Raw genomic sequence first — 20,567 nt, forward strand, 5'->3', positions numbered from 1 at the left:
GGAAAGCGGAGGGACCGGGAACCTCCGCGCCCCGCCGAGACACCCCACGTAGCCCCTGGGAGCGCCGGGAGAAGCCCGAATCTGTCCCCCCCCCACGCCCTCCCGCATCCAGCCCTTGCCCACGGGAAGAAACCAGCCCGTTACAACATCCACGTGGGTTTGATTTAACCGCAGACGGCGGCGAGAGCAGCCCCGGTCCCTGCCGGCCCCGCGGGAGGACGCAAGGCCGGGGAGCGCTGGGGGCAGCCAGGGTCGGCCCCGGGACGGTTCCTCCCCGGAGAGTCCCGCCGGCGGCACCGGCACAGCTCTGCCCGGCAGCGCTCCGGGGGGCACGGGCCACCGGCCGCCCAGCCCCGTTACCCTGTTCCCTGGTCGCGGCTCTGCCCCGCTTCCCGCCGGGAGCTCCCGTCGTCCTTTCAACACCCCAATCCTCTTGGCAGGGGAAGCCTCCCGATACGTATTTCGACGGCGCCTCTTCCTGGCAGATCCAACGTTGCAAAAACACGTTGAGGCAGAAATTCCTGCGGCTCCGAAACGCCCCTCGCCTCCGGAGGGGTGCGCAGCCCCACGCCGCTGTACCCAGGCGTCCTTCCCAGGCGTGGAGAGGATGGGGAGAACACGGGGTGCACGTTATAAATATAAAATCATTATCTGCTACAAACAGAAGACGTATATTGTACATCTTTGACCCATATACACAAGAACACAATATACACAGAACGCCTCGGAGGAGCGGGGGCTTTAGGAGGGGGTTTTTGGGAGATGCTGCTCCCCTACCAGCAGCCCCGCGCCTCTCCCCGCCCCGTGCTGGAGGGGGCTGTACCGACAGCACATCAGTCACCAAAAGTCCCGTCAAGCTGGCGGGCATCATTCGAGCCACGCGTGGATGGAGTGTGTGTGTTGGGGGGGGGAGGGGGGGGGGTTCCCTCCGCTGCCCCGGGGGGAGAGGGAGGCGAAGAGGATGGAGAGAAGGAGCGAGGGCAGGCGCGAGGGGGCTCTCTCGCGAACCCACAAAGTGCTTGGGGTCTGCGGACCCTCGGAGCGAAGCTAGGCCCTGAGAGAAACTGCTGCTGCTGCCCTCGGGGAGGAGGATTTTCCGGCCAGGCGGGTCTCTGATAAGGCATTTTCATCTGGGAGTGGGAGCCAACGGTGTCGGAAGAGAGGAGGGAGCAGGTGGGGCAGCGCACGTGGTGGCAGGTTGAACAGGAGGCAGCGAAGCCAAGGTGGGCCCCAAGCGGACAAGCCCAGGGCACGGGGCGGGGAGGACAGGAGGGCGTCGTCCTCGGCTCAGTTTATCGGTAAAGCTGCCCCCCCCTGTCCTCCCCCCAGCCCCTTCAAGCCTCTCTCGCCCCGGCTCGAGCCCCCGGCTCGGCGGGCAATACTGACGGGGGCGGGGGCGGCGTTCCAGGCGCGCGGAGCGGCAGACAGGCACACGTTCAGAGTTAAGACAAGAGTCGATGTGAGCTTTGTACAGCGAGGAGCAGCTCCCGGCCGGAGTGTCCGAGGACTTGGGACGACCAAAATGCCACAGTGATCGGATCGGGCCAGAACGAGGGGGTGGGCACGGGGGGAGAGGAGGGAGCCGAGTCCTGGCACCTATCGGCGGTAATGGTTGGGGGCGTCTGCAAACATGTACTTGAGTCTGTAGGCTTCAGCCAGCAGGAGTCCAATTTCTTCGTTACCCCAGTGTATCGTGGGCAGGTTTTGTAACAACATCAGAAGGCCCTGGAAGAGGGGAAGGTGCTTAGTCTGGGGTGGCTGAAGGCAGCGTACAGCTCCAGAGCAGGCTCGGGGCCAGCAGCGCTCAGTAGGCGTCGCTCGTCACACTCACAGATCTGAAAGGCTCAGAGGCAGCTTTGAGATGTGCTCGTGTCTAGATCCAAACCAGCGAAGCACCTCGGACGCCCCTCGAGATGAAGGGTGACACCACAGTGTCACAGCGGAAGGCAGAACACGAAGGGACTTACCGTGATCAAAGCTCGAGCCCGGGGCAGAGCTGGTCGTTGATGTCTGGACCCTCCAGCAGCTCAGTTCTCCGCCCTGAGAGCTGAGGCTCAGAAGTTACTTTCAGGCAAAGATCCTGAGACCGGGTGATCTTGGAGGCAGCTTTGAGGTGACGGGTGACTGCATCCCCGTGGGACTCCCGACCAAAGCAATTCCCTCCCCTCCACCCCCACAGAATTACCCCCCGCCCCACAGACTTACTTGGAAGTCTTCCTCATCGAGGATCTCCTTCCGCCACTTGATCAAGAAGGCTGCGCAGACGTACAGGTGGAAATGTGAGAAACCTTCTGGCTCCGACTGCGGACAGCAAAACTCCGGGTGAGCTCCTGCAGCTCAGCTGGAGCACAACTTCCCTGGACACGGATGTCCTACCGGGCCACCCGTCCCCTAGCTGGCTAGAAGCACCCCAGGGCCACACCGCTTTGCTTCCCTCATCTCCCCAGCTCCACGGTGCTGCCAGAAGACCTCCGTCCCCCCCATCTACGGGGAGTTGCCCCCACGGCCCAGCAGGGAAGGCAGCGGGAGCCTGCGTACCTGGTAGGTGTCCCAGAGGCGGATGGTGCAGCGAAGAGGCAGCTCCCTCATAAGCAGATTGTTCATCCAGCGAAAGGCAAACTGCAGGTATTCGACCTCGTACTTCCTAAAGTGATTATGTACCTGCTCTGAAACAGCACATGTCACTTACATACCTGGGGACCGTGATGCCCCAGCTCCCGCACACACCGCTGCCCCCAACACGCCGTCCTTCACGCACTTTCAGGCTGACACCTCATCTCCCAGACGCCTCCATTCCTCGCCTGGTACCACCCGGCCAGCAAAACCCCGTTTCCCAGGAGGTTTCTGGCCAACCCTACCAGGAAGGTAGGGAAGCACCTACCCCTGCACTGAGGGTGCTACTTGCAAGGGAGGCACCCCGCTGCTGTGACCCGCTCAGGTCCCCGTGTCACCTACCATCGATCCGGCTGACCAGCTCCTCCAGGGCTTTGACTTTCTTCTGGATCCCCGGCTGTGCGAAGGTGTAGTTATCCTGCGGGGAGAGGCCACGAGTCAGAGGCAGCAGCTCTAACAACAGCTAGAAACGACCAAAACCAGATCCCCAGCTCCACAGGGAGCCAAGATCGCCACGAGCCAAGGAGACGTGGCTCTTGAGCACCAGGATCATCCGCCTGCTGGGAAGTCCCCAGCCAGGACAGCTGCAGCATCTTATTTCCCCAAGATTTTACCCGTGGATTTAGCTCAGCGAAGTGGCAAAACCTCCCTAACACTAGGACATGCAGAGCACCCACAGAGAGAAGATGACTGTGCTGCTACCCCAGCAAGGGGAGAGAAGCCTTCGCAGCCCCGCAGGCTCACCTGTATCCCGTCCAGCAGCTTGCTCATGCACCAGAAGCTGTCGGCTTCGATGCTCCGTAAAACATCGTGCGACAGGTTTGTCACGTCAAAGTTCTCCACGTCCTCCTCTGCAAAACAGAGAGGGAAGAGCATCAGGACGGGGGACACCAGGAGGCTCACGGGACGCACCGAGGGGCTTTATCAAGCCAAGGCAGGACAAGAGGCACTGCAAGGCTCCCCGGGTGAGGCGAGCGGCCTGCCCAGGGCAGGGTACGGCACCCATGCGCTGATCTACTCCTGCAGCCCAGGTGAAGGGCTGAAGGACCCCAAAAGACTCAGCAGCCACGATCCAAACGGAGCCCAGCTCCCCAGGGGACCGTGGGAGGGATGCCACAGCCTCGCTGCTGCTCCTCCGGGGCGAGGGCTGTGCATGGAGAAAGCTCCAGGCGTACGGGTCCCCCCCCTCGATGGAGAGCAGCCCACCCTGGGTGACAGCAGGTCTCTGCCCGCTGGCAGCACCGCAGGGAGAACTGGGAGAGGTGAAACCCTCACTGCATCCAGAAAGCGGAGAAGGAAACCCTGCCCTTGGCCTGGGGCAGCACGAGGGAGCTCAGTTCCCACCCCGAGTCAGATTCATCAGCATCAGCCCAGGATTGAAGCACAGAGGCACCCAAAAAGCGGCTGCCAGCTAGGAGGGTGCGTGAAGAAGAACTGCCAAAGCCTCAGAAACCTCTACAGGAGAGCAGGGCACCGTTGCAAGGACCCAAAAGCACGCGAGCATCTTCCTGGAGAGCAAAAAGGCTCCGAGTCAAACCCAGCACGGAGCCTGACAGCGGGGCCACGCAGCAGAGAGACTGCTCAGCTTCACAGAGCTTCTCCTCCTCCTCGAGCCCGGCCCACAGGAGGGCTCCAGCAAACCGAAGCAGCCCGACGCACAGAAGAGCCTCGCTGCGGGGGAAGCAGAGATTTGCACAAGCTTGGTTTTCAAACCCAGCGGACTGAGGGGCTGAGAGCACAAGGGTGAGCGGCAGCTCTGTCCCCAAAGGGTACTCACAGAGTACAAAAGGCTGCCCTTGTTTTTAAATGGGCTTATGAACACCCAGGAAGGGCAAAGGAGAGATCAGATGCCTCAAGGGTGGGACAGGGGTGATGCTGGGTTTGGAGCAGAGATCACCCGCTCCAGGCCAAGCTCGCCTTTAACCTGGAGGCTGTAGAGGGCAACAGGCATGGGAAGGCAGTGGAAGCCGGGGAGGAGGTGGTCAGGAGACACAGGTCTGGCCCTCCTGGCTCAGCTGACCCAGCAGCTCCCTCCCCTCCTCCCTCTGAAGGAGCTGTCACGCTGCTAAATCGGATCAACAGATGCCAAGGCTCAACTGGCCCGTTTCCAAACCCAGAGGCTCAGAAATCCAAACAAGCATCTTTGATCTCGCTTGTCAAGGAGCAAGAGGGAGGGGACGGGTCTCGGGGCTGGAGCTGGGCCACCCTGGTGGCTCAGACCCGCCGCAGGGCAGCTGGCGCAGGCTGGCAGCGCTGTGAAAACCGACGCTCGCAGATCCCGCCCGCGGGACGACGGGGAGCACGGAGCCAGCGACCCCAAGGCTGCTCCCACCTCTGCTCCTCCTCCGGGGCCGAGCTCAGCTCCGGAGCAAACTGCCACCGGGAGGTTTAGGGACAAGCAAGGGCTTAACCCCGCATTAATCTGGCAAGCTCGTACTGCAGGAAGAGCAGCAAAGCTGCTTTCCAGCTGAGGGTCACCATCCAAAACGATCACTCTTCTGCTGGCTTCTCCACGGCCTCTCTCAGAGGCTCCAGGTAATGACAAAGGCAGGCAAAGTCTGCTTAATACCCACCTCCTTCCCTGGACAGCTTCCCCCACGGAGGAAGGAGGGTGGGCAGGCGAAAGAGCGGGTCAGGGCCACATGCGTACGGCCAGGCCTGGTGGGAGAGGCTGGCTGAGCCACGCAGGAATGAGCCTCGTGCAGAAGACCTCCCCGTGCAGCTGCAGGGGTGAGGACCAAGACGGGGAAGGGGATGAGGTGACCTGTCCAGGCGATGGGGAACACCCTGCTGCTCGCACCGGTACGGGAACGAGAGGAGCAATCCTGCCAGCAACTCGGTGTCAAAGCAAACCAGCGGCAGGAGATGCCCAGCAGGAGCCAAGAGACCTTGCAAGAAGCTTTGGGAAAAGAAAAAAAAAACCACCCACCCAGGTCTCTGGAGCGTGTGGCTCAGCACAAACATCTGCTCAGCGGCATCATTAAAGAGGCCCCGCGGAAAGGAGCGAGATACTCAACATATGGCTCTGACAGGGACTGAAAAGGAGCCGGTGGCACGGTGACAGCCGCCTGCGGCCGGGCTGGGGGCAGCCGGGACACTGCTGCCAGCGTCACGGGGTGCCCAAGGGCAGCTGGGGCTCGGGGAGAGCAAAGTTCCTGTGGGTGACATTTCAAAAGGGCTCAGGGCTGGCACAGAAGGGGCAGCACAGTCCCGCTTGAGCCCCTGCTCTCAAATGCCAGGCAGGGCATAGCTTGGAGCAGACCCGAGGGGCCAGGGCTCCAGCCCCCCACATCCCTGCTCTCCCTAGGGGAGCTTTAATGCCTCTCCCCGGGCTGGCAGCCAGGGCTCCGTGCAGGAGCAGACACCTGGAGAACAGTTAAACCCAGTCTCAGCTCTGCACAGTCATGGGCAAGCCTGGGAGCAACAGGTCCAGGGGAAAACTGGAGTTCAGCACCAGCTGGGTCAGTGGCAGCGTGACTAGTAACACCCAGGTACGAAGCTCCCCTTCCCTCCACCCAAGCTCCACTTCTGCTCCTGATTACAGGGAAACAAGAGTCTTAATTTAACCATGATTAGGTTTTAGTAACAAAGACGGTTAGGAGCGTGCAAGTTCAATACTTTCCATGGCACTGCTCCCTTCTACAGCCTTGGTGAAATGCCAAACGGGTCCCAAAGTTGGGGCAATCCCTTTTGCAAGGCCTTCAATCGGGGATGGCAGCGGTGTCGTACGTTGAGATGGGCAAAGAGCAGTGGGACAGGGCGCAGAGGCCAGCACGGACGGTACCTGGGGATGCTGAACCCACTTCTGAGCTCTGTCACTGCCATTTTAAATGCAAACACAAGCCCCGAGAGCCGGGAGGGACTAAGTGCAGCAGGAGGGGCTGCAGAACCCGAGCCGGGAGGCAGTTTTAGCAAGACTAACAGCTCAGCACCCCTGTGCTTGCCAGGTCCTCTTTCATCACCTGGAAAAAGGGGCACGGTTTCCTCCGGCAGATGCCAAGGTGTCATCCCTGCCCCAATTCCTCGGATGCCAGACTGCCTCTCCATCCTCCCCACTCAGCTCTGCCTCCCACCCCAGCCGGAGGGCAGCAACCGCAGGCTCAGCTGCTCCGGCAGCCTCAACACCTCCCTTGAGCTCTTCCTCAGGGCAGCACCCGCTGGAGACAAGCGGTGCTCAGCCATCTGGGGCAGGAGCCATCCATCAGCCGAGGGGAGGAACAGCTCCAGCTACGGAGCCGGCGGTGGCAGGGGCCCCAAGTGCCCGTGCTTGCTGCCCAGTCGCAGCCGTGTTCGTGCAGGAGGCAGGTAGAGCACCCCAGAAGGTAAGCCAGCTTGGCACGCTGGGGGAAAGGGGAAAACACAGCAGTTCGACCCACCCCACCTGCCGAGGGCTCACAGCAGTCTGCACAGCATCTGCAAGGAGCACGAGGTTTTGCATCCAGACTGGGTGCAAGCACAGGAAAAGCAACTGGTCCCAGCTGGCACTGGAGAAGGGGGCAGGGGAGTTCAGACGTGGGGACGGGAAGCTCTGGGGAAGAGCTGCTTCTCCCTGCTTCAGCCTAGTTGGTATTTTCTGAAGCTGGTCAAAGAGGCACACACCCTGGACTCAAGGCTTTGCTCAGAAAGGGGAGGGAAGCAATACCAGTGGGATGCTTTCAGTCGGGCCAGGGAGATGCAGGTGACTAACAGGATCATCCAGGTCCCAAAGCAGCCCAGGGCCGCTAGAAGAAATGGCTCCCTGCAAATGTCTTTCACTCACTCTGGCTGTTTGCCTCCTTCAGGACCCAGAGGCACATGCCCTTCCTCCCCACACCTCCTACGGTGATGGTGGAAAGGCATCAAGTCAAAGACACAGCAGTATGGCCAGCCAAACCGCTCTGACTACGCCCCCGAGCAAGCTGTGCTTCATCCCTCTGCACACAAGGGCCTGGGGCTCTGCTGGGCTCCTGCCGGCTGTTGGTTTGTTGCTCGGCTGTTGGTTTGTTGCTCGTGTCAACGCCACTGAAAGGAAGCTGCCAAATGGTTCCCTGAACGTGCTTGATAAGCTACAGACCATCCCCTACCCAAACCACCCACCTTTTCCCCACGGAGACGTTGTAGCCCTTGGTGGGAAGCCAGACCAACCCTCTGAAGGATGTTTTGGGCCTTGGTCTGCTAACTGATACACAACGAAGACGCTGTCAACCAGACACATTAATCAGCTGATGAGCACCAAGGAGAAATTTTAGTTGATCTGTAGAAAAGTCGATTTGTTGTCTGCAAATGCAGTGCCTGCCCAAAGCATGGATGGGTGAGAAGTCTACAACGAGCTCAGAGCTGGGGACCAGCCCGTGAGCAGAAGCAAGACTGCTTTAGGAGAAGCTGCTAGATCGAAGAGGAGAAGCCCAGGGTGTCAGGCTGGCCTCGTGCTGAACCGCTCACCAGAGCCAACAGCTTGTGAACTCCCCCCTCCGCCTGTCAGCTCTGAATCACACCCGCACAGCACGGTCCCAGCACGGTCCCAGCACGGTCCCCCGAGAGCTGCCACGGCCCTGCCGAGTCCGCCGCTGCGGGAGACGGCCCTTCAACAGCTCCGACACCAACATCCCAGGGAAGAAGGTGGGCAGCTAAGCCGAGGAGCCAGCTGGCAGCACAGTGGGGCCCTTCCAGCATCTTGCAGTCGACAACACACTCGCTCTGAAAGGGGGGTAGGGGCGGCAAACCCAAGAGGTTTGGGGATGGAGCCAGTGCTGGGGCCAACTTCCCAGCCCCAGCTTTCAAGGAAAGGCAAGGGCAGCTTTTCCAGGCCAGCTGTACACACGCTTCTGAATGTGGAAGTACCTTCAGAGGGCACACAGGTGTACGAACCCTCAGTGGCTCTGTGGGCAGGGGCTGCCTGAGCCACACGGGTTGTCCCCGTTCCCAAGAGGGATACAGCTTGGGGAACACAAGCGGAATTTCCTTGGAAGAAGAGATTCCCCGCAAAAAAGGCGAGTTGTCCCTTGGCATGGGTGGCTCGAGGATCACCGGACTGTGCAAGGCTTCTTTTGGCTCTCCTGCCGCAAGGACTCGGGTGCAGCACCACTTGGGATCCCGAGAATCAGTGATCCAAGGCAGAGAGCCTCCTGCCCTGCCCAGCACCAGCTCTCCAGGGGCCTCTCAGCAAAGGCAGCTGCAGAGAAGAGCCAACGCTCCAAACAAGGGACTTAAATCCTGTTGTAAAAGGTGTTAACGTGACACCGAGCACTGCCAGTTCTTTCCCACGTACACTCAAGGCAATCACTGATCTGCCTTTCAGGACATCTTACTCCTGATGTCCACAAACTCTGCTACACAGCCAGAGCAGGGAGCAGGTGGCCACTGAGACAACTTGTGACCTAAAGGCTGGCTTTGAATCCCAGACTCTGGGGACAGAAGGGGACGCACGATGTTGCTCGGCTAAATTCAACTCAATGGGTCTTTTTTTTCCTCCCACACACGTTTCAGAGACAGCTGGAAAGAGGAAGGTCACATTCAGAGAGAAAGCTTCAGCTGCAGGAGAAAACAGCCCTGGAAGATGGTGAGAAGCATGACCCTCAGCAAGAGGTGGACGGGTCTGATGCAGCTGGAACTCTGCAGCCACATGCAGAGAGTTGAGCCCCGACACCCCACACGGTACAGGACTGCAAGAAGTCACACCAGATACCTACAGGCAGCGCTGATGCTTCAGACCAGCTCCCATCTTGCACAGACAACTCCCTGTGCGCAGCTCCGCTCCTAACCCATCAAATCAACCCTGAGCAACCAGCCTCCGCCAAGACTAAGGGCCACCAGCGCCGCTCAAGCAACAAGGCACAGGAGAAGCCACTCAAAGGGAACCTGCTCAGACTCGACCTGACAGGCTCTTGACCTCCAACTAGCCACAAATTCACTCCAACTAATCACAAAGCCACATTTTGTGCTTTCTCCTTCAGGCCGTGAGGAGCAACAGCACCTCCTGGGGATCAATCCTGATCACACCAGCTACAACAGTGGAAACTGAGGTGGCTTCCCTCTTCGCAACGTCCTCAGAAGAGGCAGATCAGTACCAGTTTACAGAGCCTTAGCCAGATGGTGGAAGGCTTTCTTCCACTGACTTCAACAAGCTTCGGATCAGACCTTAAAAATATTTGTCCAACAGGATTCCCCTGTCACTAACACAGTCTTCTAAATTCCTTTTTCCTTCTATTTACAGTGAAAACTAAGAGCCTTTAGGCATAGGGATTACGGCATCCCGGTGTTAATGCCAACCCCAAAACACAGGTAGATCTGGAGAACAGACTAAAACTGCTATGGGTGGAAATGACTTGATCTCCAGCTAAAAGCAACTGCCTGACAAGAAAGCCAAAAGCAGCAGGGAGAAGTCTATTTGCTTTCTGAAACTCTCAGCTTGAGAAACACACCTGTACTAGCAGCACGGGACAAGAATCTTTATTCAAACGGTTTATTTCACGTTCCCAGCAGGGCCCCTTTATAACTCCACTCACTCCTCCCAGAGCAAGAACAAGCTCCAAGCCCGAGCTTGGAGAGCAAGGCCCTCCCCTCTCCCAACTCTGTGTATCAGGGCTTTGCCTGAACTCCCTCAGCGCCTAAAAGACCCCATTCTCCTCCAAGCTGGAAGGATGTTAAGCACATTCAAATGCAAATCCACCCTTAGCACTTCAGCTTCCGTGGAGCTCAGCAAGGTTATGAAACTGAAGTCAATTCAACCAGACAGCAAAGACACAGTAAGAGGTCAAGATGCATCTCCAGCCTGGCACAGGCGCTGATGGAAGAACACATCATCCCCTCCAACCAGGCGGGCTTTTCTGATGCCAGCACTTCACACCATTTCAAACGCCGTGGTCAGGAGGCAGCACCGTGCTTCAAGCAGCAAAATGTCACTTACCCACATACTCAGAGAGGAACACAACAAAGAACGGAGTGACCAGGTCATTGATTCCCTGTACATAGCCGCTGGCCGGGTGTCGAATGGCCCAGATAAACAGGATTCTCTCAAAGATCTAGGGAAGAATGAGGGACAGCAGGTACCTGCATTAGCCGTGCACAAAGGAAAGGCAGAGAAGCATAACTGCTAAGCTCAGGGAGCAGAGATCATGCGCTGACAGGCTTTTCTGCAGCAATACGGGTAAGATGAGAAGCACACAAGTCCTAGGAGAGACTCCTGTGGATCACACGCAGGCCAGCCCACACTTCACAGAACAAGGCAGCCCAGGCTCCTCATCAAAGCCTCTCAAATACAGACCAACTTTTCAAAATCCAGGTGGCTTAAGACCCTTTCACCCCCAGGACAGGGCTGCACACCTTGCTGAACATCACGTGGAACGCTAAGGCTGTTATCAGCACAGTACTCCCAGGAAAATACCACAGATCGGGATAGCTCCCAAAAGAGCAGCCTCCTCCCAACCACCAATGTGTAATTTCCAGATGCCCCAGCCCCAGGACACCACGCTCTCACACACTTGCTGAGCTTGTTTCCAAAGAGGACAGACGCTCACACCTCCTGGCCACCTCTCAAACCCATCCCTGCCCAGGTTTCTCACATACTGCTTCACACAAGAAGAGGTTTTGCAGCAAAACAGAACTGAGCTCTTGTTCTGGTTCAAACGTCCAAATTTGTTTCGAATCAAAAGCTTCAGGTCTTTTACCAGCCCTTGGCTACATCTCGCCACAAAAGAGCTGATCTTCGAACCCCTGAGCTCCAGGTCTGACGGCTTTCAGAAACACAGGACACGACCAACCAGTTTCAGCAGGTATTTGCATCAGGGAAGTTTCCCCACAAAGCTAACTCGGTAGTGGCAGTGCTGGTCTAAGTCCACACACAGGCCCCACGGCAAAGGTGGGGCAGGAGCTTCACTCCCCCTTACCTCCTGGACGAGCGGTTGCTGGAAGAGGGGGATGAGTGGGTTGGTCCTTGGAATGTCGATGTGGATCTGGAAAAAAAGAAGGTGGGTTACACACACCAGCCGTGCTTTGCAGGGTCACAATAACTCATCACAGGCTCACAGAGGGGAATCCACCCCTCAGTGTGCCCCCGGGGCGAGAGCTGCCCTTGCTGACAAGCACAGCGAGGGCTACGGGTGACCGCTGCGCTGAGAAAATCACCTACAGCTTTATCTCCAGTCTCCTCTGCTCGGGTGTGGGCAGGTGGCCAGAGCTGGGAAAGAGTCTGGGTCTGAAATCTAGTGCCTAGATCAATTTAGGGAAGGCTTAAACTAACACCCATAAGAAGACGGACTGAAACGTGGTACCATGTCCCCAAGGAGAAGACTCCTAACAGCTACAGCTAGAGGAAACCTAGCATGACCCCAACCGCCTGGACAAGCAGCAGCAAGAGGGAGGGAAGGGATATAACCCAGGCAGAAAGTCAGGCAACAGGCAGAGGGCTCGAACCTGGCGGTAGGTGTCTTGGTGGTGCTCCTCGTTCCGGGAGTCGTAATACTGCTGGATGAAGCCAAAGTACTCCTCTCGCTTACGCTGCAAAGTCAGCTTTCGCCGCTCCATGTTTGCGGGGAGATAACCCTGCAGCAGGAAAACCCGTGTCAGGGCAGCCCCTCTTCCCTCACCATAAACCGTCCCCTCAAATCCTGCTGGTCAACCGTGCACCCACAGGCATCAGGGCACAGAGATTCAGGAGCTGGGGAAGAAGTTTTCATGGGATTTGGCTTTCCCAGCCCTCGATGCCTTTACAGATCTCGGAGCAACCCAACTTCAAGGGATTCAGTTTCCCAAACCAGGGAACCACACATTCCCAGCACCAGTCTGGGCTTTGTGCTGCAAGAGGATGCAGCAATTACACTCCTCAACCAAAAAAAAACCTACGGCTCGCCCGCAGGCTGGGCACAGACCCATCAGCAAACCCGGCAACGGGACACACGAAGGTCTGGGAGCGCATGTCCCTGGCTCGGCACATTCCCCCCAGACTCCAGCGTCACAGCTCCAAGTACTCACTGAGAGGAGACGCCACGTCACAGGCCGGACCTCTCTGGGCACCCCAGGCCAGCTGCATTTCCTCAGCTCATCTGCAAACGGACAGTGGTGGCAATGGATTAGATCCTAGGCACGTCCAGGCACCACTACACCTAGAAGGAGAGGAAAGCCCAGTCTGCTCCTGCAGGCTCTGGAGACACTGAGCCTCCAGGAAGGCTCCACATTAGCAATGACTGGGGATGTGGGTCTGCGGCAAGGGGATTAGAGACGATTTCAGCTCAGCCTGGGCGCAGAATTGGTGGTGGCAGCAGCTCCGATGTGCTGGAGCCTCAGTTCTCACGCAGAGCCCAACAGCCCCCCGTGACCACAACCATCCCTTGCAAGACGGAGAAAGATTGGGGACAGCCAGGGAGCTGGTGGAAGACATTACCATCTGACAACAGAGCAGTTCGTGCAACCATCCCACTTGGTGCAACTGCAGGCAGTTGTTTTTTCCACCCTGGAACAGACCCGATCACAATCTGAAGGAGGCAGCAGGTCCCCTCCACCTTGCCTTCCCTTCCCACCCGCAGGCACCCCCGTTTTGCCACACTCACCCAGGTCCGTGTTGTGGCTGGAAAGAAGCTGCCGAAACTTCTCCAGGCGGGTTTTCTCCCTCACCGTCATGGGGGGAGCACCCGAAGCATTTTGGTCAGAGATTCGGGCGACGAGTGGAATGACGGGCCGAAGGGGAAGGGACTGCTGCTTCTGAAGGGGGGTCCGCACACAGGCCTCCTCTGCAAGGAGCAGACGCTGTGGTGAGGTGGGGAAAGGAGACTGCACCTCTCCAACCCTACCTCGCTCCTCCAGCCGCTGTCAGAGACCTGCCACTGCAGACTTCACCCCTCTCTTCCTCAGCCCCGGAGACACAGCATCGCTGGCCCACTCCGATGGATCAGCAGGTTCACAGGTATCTGTGGTGGCTCTTCCATCACTCCCCCCCCCCCCATTTCTCTTTCCCCTCCTTCCCCCTGCATCCAGACACCTGGCTGCCTGTGGATCAGACTTCCCTCTTCACACGGGAAGCCACGGGCAGAAGGAGATGAGGCAGAAGGAGCTGTGGGAATCCCAGAAGAGCCGACCTTCAGATCTGCTCTACCCGCCGCTGATCTAGTGGTCGAGCTAATTGCTAGCGCAGAAGAGAGGAGGCGAAATGCTGCCAATGCCACCTGCTGGCAGCAGGGACCGGCTGGGTTACTTCCACAGCACGGGCAGCCGTCCGCCCGTGACAAGGCACAGTGAGCAGGGGCTGATGCTGCCCAGTTCCCTGCCCAAGCTGTATCGATCAGGGCTCTACACGGCCTCATCCAGACCCTTACGAAAAGCAGGGCCACAAAGGAAGCAGACAGTGAGCAACCCCGAGCAAGAACTTAACAGATCTCTAAAGTCCCTTAGCACCCAGAAGATGGGATCCTCTGGGACAGATATGCCTGTATGCAGGATCCTGAGCAGCAGAAGACACTGAAGATTAAAGCCAGGCCTCCGAAAATGGCTCCTTGGAGTACAGGATACTACAAGGAGGGGAAAGCCTCTGTGGAGCTTACGGGCTGTGCCACAGCCTCTTGCCCCTCATGTGTGAGTAGCAGCAAGCGGCTGTGTTCGGTGGTCAACCAGGAGAGCAGTGGAGCAGGAGGCTGCTCCTGAAGACAGCTCTTACCAGATGTCCTGGAGAGCTGGGCCTCGCTGCTGGACTTGATGACCTTGCAGTTGGTGGGTACGTCACCGAGAGCGGACTGGGCCCGCTCGGGTTTCGCCCGCAGCTTGCTGTGGTTCTCCAGAACCTGGGCTGCCGTGGCCTTGGCCACTTTAGAGTTCAGAGTTTGCAAAGAAGAAGAGGAGGAGGAGAAGTCCTCATCTTCATCATCACCGATGTCCCAGGCATCACTGGTGTTGCGGGCAAACTCATGGAAGCTGGAGGCCTTCTTGCTTTTCATAGGCAGCGCGTTGGCCTTGGAGCGGTCCTTGATGAAGCTGGCAGCCAGAGAGAAACAGTATCAGAGCCACGCTGGCAGATGAATCTGTCTTCTTTCCTTCCCTACGTCCTCACTCCAATCAGCCAGTCCCTCTTCCCAGTTTCCCCATTCCTCCTCCCAAACCCAAGGAACGTGTTAAGTCTCTCCAGGCTGCCTGCTGCCGGCAGGCAGAGCCCAAGCTGGTACGACAGCAGGGCGCGGAGGCCACAGTGCCAGCAGACAGCTGGAGAGGTGCCAGGCTTCCCAGCTCAGAATGGCAAAGGGGAGAGACATAAATTCCTCCAGCTCTGCCTCCACTCACCCTAGAGAAAACCTGGTAGATTAACACCCCAAAAAAGCCTCGTGACCTGGGCAGAGGCATGTTCAGAGGTTACACAGAGCCGGGCTGCGCTCGGGGACACTCCCGCTACAGCTGCGATGGCTCCCAGCAGACAGCCCAGGCTGGCTCTTTCCTCAGGCACAGGAGGAGCCTTCGCTACAGGAGGCAAAGTCCGTCACCTGAAGCGTCACAGGAAAGGGGGAACCTTCACCGCTACACAGCAGGAGAGACAGACAAGGAGGCAGTTCAGATCAGCTCTGCCTTTCCCTGCCAGGAAGGGGGCTGTGGTCCTCCAGCCTCGCAGCTGGTGGGCAGCTTTACCTCCCCTTCCTTTAATTCCTCCGTCTCCGAAGGGGAGCAGAGGGCTCAGACATCACTGCTAAAAAAATGCGCCTGTCTCCTTTGATGTGGCTGGTATGATACGAATTTCTGGCCATAAAGGGCGCCAGCAGATAAGCTTCCCCTGCAAACTTTTGAAGAGCTCGAGACAGCACCACACACCACTGCTGCCCTTCTCTGCTGGAACACTACGGTGCTAGAGGATGCTGGAGACCTCCACCTGAGGCAAAAACCTGCAAAGCCTCGTGGCCTGCGTCTCCAGAAAATAAACACTTACTTTTTGGTGAGGCGGGGATCCAGCGGAGGATGCTGTGCTCCATAGACAGGTTGAATGCTGCAGGAAGAGGACAGGGAAACAAAAAAAAAAGAAAAGAAAGACAACAATGCAAAAACCCACAGAGCAGCCACAAATAACCTCCTCAGCCTAGACTGGGGTCATACTTCTTGCATGCTGTCGGGAGCTGAATGCAGACCAAAAGCAACTTCAATAACCTTCTGTCTTCAAATCCTTCGATCCAAAGTGCCACATTCAGCCGAAGATTTGTTCTTTGCAGCAGCAAAGAGAAGCCTTGTTTAAACTCTTAGACTTTCTCCAGCCTAAGCTGGGATTTGAGATCGGCTCTCAGTCCCCCTGCCTTATACACTGACGTTCATTCTCTTTTCCATCAAGGGGATTTCCAGGTTTGGGAATTCACCCCTCTGAGCCCTGAGGGATGGGAAGGACTCCAGCCAGCGACACCGGGCTCCTCCACGATGCACTGGAGGGGTTGAACCCCACGCTGGCTCTCAGGCTCGTGGTCAATGCTACAGCAAAACAGCCTCTGGTACTGTACATGGTCTGACACAGGTCCAAACCCCAGCTCGATCAACTACTTCCTATCTGGCCTGAAACGAGTCACCACGTCTCAGTCCCTTGGCTCACCGTGAATGGGACTAGGGGGACAGGGAGCTTGAGGGCTGCAGGCACTATGTGGGGAGCATCACCTCGGAGAGGAGCTACTAGACAAGTGCTCATCACTAGTTTTACAGGCTCTGGACACAAGACAGGGATCCTGAGTTATTACCTCCATTTGGGTAACTAGTCACAGCCACCCCACCCTGAAAAAGCACCTCTGGAAAACAAGTCGTCCCCATCCCTTTGGTACCCAGCACGGTCCCGCATCCCACAGCGGAGACAAGGGCCCATTCAGAGCTGGCACACAAGGGACAGGCTCCTCTTGGGTCAACAGAGCTGGCCTGGTTTCCAGGAGCTGCAGATGGTGCCCGGCAGTAAAACGAGCAGAGCCCAGCCCCAGGAAGGGGGTGGCAGCCTGGTGCAGCTGGAAAACGCGCTGGGAACCAGTTGATGCTGGGGAGATGGCAGCAACAGGCCCAGCTGGCAGGGGAAAGACGCAGAGCTCCAGGGCAGAGGCTGGAAACAACCACAGCACGGAGAGATCCTGGTGGCCAAGCCTGGCAAGGGGTGGGCTCGCTGCTGCAGTAGCCATCCCTCGTGGCTGGAAGCGCTGAAAAGGCTCACTGTGTTTACCAACGAGGGATCAAGCCTAGGAATGAGTTTGCTGACTAATTAGCATCTAGGAGTCAGGACAGCGATTAAGCAGAGGCACCCCCGTGGGTGGGCATAGCAAGCAGATTATCAGGAGTAAGAAAAACAACCCCCCCAGATCAGCGCTGCTTCCCAATGACTCATGGCGGCTCCTTGCAGAAGAGGAGCCAGCGGAGCCTCTCCAGCGCCCAGCTCGCGCCGGGAGCCACCCCGCTGCTCCCCTCCGCGCAGGGATCCCCGCGGTGACCGCTTGGATTCACCTGCGAAGGCCTGAGCTTCCCAAGCCATACGAACGACGTGTGTTCGAGATAAAGGAGGGGATGTGGCAGCCAGCTCTGGGCGAGGAAATCCCTTCCTGGGGCTCCGAAGCCATCGGCCGATGCCTGCACTGGCTAATGGCCGATACAACGGCAGAGGGTCCCCCCTCCCAGGCAGCTCTTTTTAAAGAATTTGAATCCAGGCTCCCCCAAACAAAGCATCCCACCCTGATCGAATTGCACAGCCCATCAGCCTGTGCTCCCACACAAGCAGCTGAAGACGACAGTCTTGTTTCCAGAAGGCTACAGAGGCAGGGCTGAACACCACCTTCCTGCATCAGTGAGCTCCAACCACGGCACGAAGCGGGTTTGCCCCACGTTTGTCCCATCTTTGCCAACCCTCTGCCTTACCCACCCGTACAGAGGGTGTAACAGGCTGGACAGGAGGAGTGCAAATGCTCCGAGGTGTGCAACAGGTGAGTTCTAAGATACACGAGCGCATCCACAATCAGCAGACGGCAAGTTAGTGCCGTAGTGTCCGTGGTACCTTCGATGTCTGATCCCACTCCTTCACCTCACGTCCCTGCAGCTGCCTCCCAGCAGATCCTACAGCTCCACACGAAGCTGCATTACCACATCCTACTTTTACAGCGGAGAAACTTGAGGCAGGGGAGTGATACCACCAAGTGATGCCTCAGTAACTTTATTTACTCGCTCTTGCCTGGTTTTCCCTCATGCAGCTCGGCTAGATGAATCTGCTGTCTCGAAGCTTAACTCCCTGCCTGAAGCTATCTTCACCTGACTTTTGCATCGACAGAAAGCTCAGGGCAGGCACTGCCTCTCAGCAAACACCCCACTGAGTCAGGAGCCGAGACCTAAGCTGACATTGCACTCCCAAACTGACTGGACAAGCCCCCTGTCCTGTCTCAGTTTAAGCTCTTTGGGACAAGCGTTTCTTGCTACCCGTATGTTCAGTGTCTGCAACAACGGGTGACTGACAGTGGCTGGCACAACGGCTGCGGTATCTGTGTTACACCACTCATGAGGAGATCACCCAGCCTGTGGGTTACTGACACTGTAGCAGAAAGAATATCCACAAAACTTCAGTGCCACTTCAGACACAGAACATATTTATTCTGAACAGATTCCATTTCTCCCCTTTTAAAACAGCATTTAAATACCCGCCACCGGAGCCTGGCTGCCCATCCCTCTACAGAACAGGAAATAAACAACCCATCCCACCGGATAACACACTAGACCAACCTGCCAACGCATCCCCAGAAAATTACTGGGGTGAGAATTCCCAATGCAAAAACCACAGGGCGGTATTAGAAACACGAAACAACATTTACTAGTCCTGCCACCCTAAATCTACAGGGGAAAAAGCACCAACTAAAAGCTAACACAGCTAAGTGACCACATACACAAAGTGTCACGGAAAAGGAAGCTAACACAGTCTCCAAATCTTTACAAAGCCTCCCTCTGCCCCTCTGCCAGCTTGTCAGGGCAAAGAAAGGGGAGAGATAAGAATCTGTACAGGAAGATCTCTCAAAGCTCAGACCAAAAAAAGAAAAAAAAAGAGCGAGCTTCATGTCTAGTGACCATGGATGCAGCATGTCCCACCTCCACCTTTCGAGGTTGTGTTGCCCAAGATCTCTCGGCAACTGTCCCTGGAAACCAGCACACAGCGTATATAGAGGTGGTAACAAAGCTCCTGGGCAGCAGGATATTTGCCAAGCAGCCACTTAGGAGTAAGAGAGAACTTTGCCAAAAATTTGACGTCGGAGTGTATTGTCTAGGCAGGACCGGCTGCCTCCCAGACCGGTTCACCTGGTTTGAGCTTTCCAAGCCAAAGCTCAAAGTCACCCACTGCAGGAGAGAGATGCTGTCTAAGACCACCAGCTGGAAGCACGGCTGTGACCTCCGGGTAAGGGATGGGAGCAACTGAAGACAAAATGACGAGGGAGAGCGCAGCATTTTCTTCCCCCATGAGCAGAACAGCAGGAACACAGGGCTCACTGCTTTCTCTTTGCTTGCCAGAGACCTGGATTGTCCCACCAACCTGAGGGAGCCGGCACAGTGACAAAAGACTGAGTGAAAGCACATTAGAAAGAGAGATTTAACTGGCCTAGCAAGATTTAAAGCCAACTAAGCATTTCAGACTGGCACACCACGAGGGGAAGGGCAGGGTTCAGATAAGGCAAATGAGCGCAAACGTGAGGAGCATCAGACAGGAACAGCCCTTGTGAAAGCCTCCCCAGAGAGGTGGGTATCCTCTCCTCATCGGAGTCTTGCTCCCAAGGCCTTGCAGGGAGCATCACCTTCATCACCACCACCCTCTTCTTCATAAACACCACTTTAATCAGGTATTTCAACTGTTTCTCCCATCCCCAGGTGAGTGTGGGTGCCTCAACAGGAACCAGGACACCACAGCCAGAACCAAAGGAGGGGAGGTGCACACAGAGAGCCCCCCCAGTCCTTCATATTGTGTAGAGGTGGACCAGGAGTGACACCCTGCATAGGAGAGGCTAAAGTGGGGGGCACATACACTGGCAGGGGCACCTGTTTGGGACACAGTTGCTACCACCCAAGACGACACCCCTAAGGGCTTCGGGAAGGGATGACATTTCTTCAACATCTGTGGAAGACAGGACAGCACAGCCCTGGCTCTGAGACCACCCCAGAGGGGGCCTTCAAGGCCCTGACCCCTTCACCCTGCTTCCCACAGGGCAGAGAGTGCACGCAGGGGTCCCTGCAGCCCCCACAGGGCCTGCCCTGCCCTACAGATGAGGGGACAATCCTGGCACTACTTTTGTCCCTTATACAGGGTGACTTCTTCCAGCAAAATTCCGTGCCCCATAGCCTGGGGTGCCCCTGGCAGCCCCCTTACGGCAGGGGGCGGAACGCCGGAGCCTCCAGCCAGCTCCCCTGCCCCGTAGCCGGGGTAGATACCCCTGGCACCCCACCCCACCCCCCCCCCATGGCAGGGGGGTACCCCGGGGCGCCCAGCCCCATAGCCAGGGTGGGTGCCCCTGACAGCCCCTTCCCAAGGCACAAGGGCTGCTCCACCTCTCCCACCCAAGGCCCCTCGGCTGGGGAAGGAGGGCTGCGGCCCTTGCACCCTCTTCCCCGGAGTAGCGGGAGGGGGGGGGGGAGCGGGGGGCCGGTACCGGCCAGGCCGGGCCCACGCTCACCTGCCCGGCAGCTTGGCGCTCCGCTTCCAGAACTGCCTGCCGCTCTCGGCCGCCATGGCGGAGGGGAGGGGAGGGGCGGGCCCGGCCGGCCGGCCAGCCAGCGAGCGAGGGAGCCCACCGGCCGGCCGGCCCCGCGGCACAGCGGCAGAGCGCGGAGGAAGGCGGCGGCCCCCCGCAGGCCGCCTCACCGCCGCCCGCCCGCAACCCCCGGCGGCGCCATCTTGGGTCCGGGCGGGGAGAGCGCCGCCATTGGCCGCTTCGGGAAAGGCGTTGCGGATCGGCCAATCGCGAGCGGGAAGAGGGAGTGACGTAGGTTGAGGGGGCGGGGTCTGCACGCTGAAGGCGGGGTTATGTGAGGCG

The 20,567-nt window shown here is 57.8% G+C and overlaps 1 protein-coding gene across 2 annotated transcripts; it reads right to left on the bottom strand.

The window, feature by feature from the left end:
- Positions 1-919: 919 nt before the first annotated feature.
- On the bottom strand, positions 920-20,263 carry TBC1D22B (TBC1 domain family member 22B). Of its 2 annotated transcripts, XM_086476385.1 has the most exons (14): positions 20,208-20,263; positions 15,488-15,544; positions 14,237-14,550; positions 13,137-13,316; positions 12,562-12,632; positions 12,004-12,132; positions 11,478-11,543; positions 10,499-10,613; positions 7,738-7,740; positions 3,358-3,464; positions 2,956-3,031; positions 2,539-2,666; positions 2,206-2,301; positions 920-1,725 (listed from the first exon to the last, which is right to left on the bottom strand). In XM_086476385.1, exons 1-14 carry the CDS (start codon positions 20,261-20,263, stop codon positions 1,597-1,599), a joined length of 1,527 nt encoding a protein of 508 aa, XP_086332511.1. In that variant the 3' UTR covers positions 920-1,596. The 2 variants fall into 2 exon arrangements, with proteins under 2 accessions (XP_086332511.1, XP_086332510.1); XM_086476384.1 differs by lacking the exon at positions 7,738-7,740.
- Between the last annotated feature and the right edge of the window lie 304 nt (positions 20,264-20,567).

The sequence above is a fragment of the Leptosomus discolor genome, chromosome 21, assembly GCF_034619465.1.
Source record: "Leptosomus discolor isolate bLepDis1 chromosome 21, bLepDis1.hap2, whole genome shotgun sequence".
Classification (NCBI taxonomy): Eukaryota; Metazoa; Chordata; class Aves; order Leptosomiformes; family Leptosomidae; genus Leptosomus; species Leptosomus discolor.

Bases quoted from the DNA above. Each gene is read 5' to 3' on its own strand.
- TBC1D22B (XM_086476385.1), bottom strand. From the start codon at position 20,263: ATGGCGGCCGAGAGCGGCAGGCAGTTCTGGAAGCGGAGCGCCAAGCTG. The intron at 15,545-20,207 runs GTGAGCGTGGGC...CTCTTCCTGCAG, and splicing joins AGCGCCAAGCTGCCGGGCAG to CATTCAACCTGTCTATGGAG. The intron at 14,551-15,487 runs GTAAGTGTTTAT...TCTGGCTGCCAG, and splicing joins GATCCCCGCCTCACCAAAAA to CTTCATCAAGGACCGCTCCA.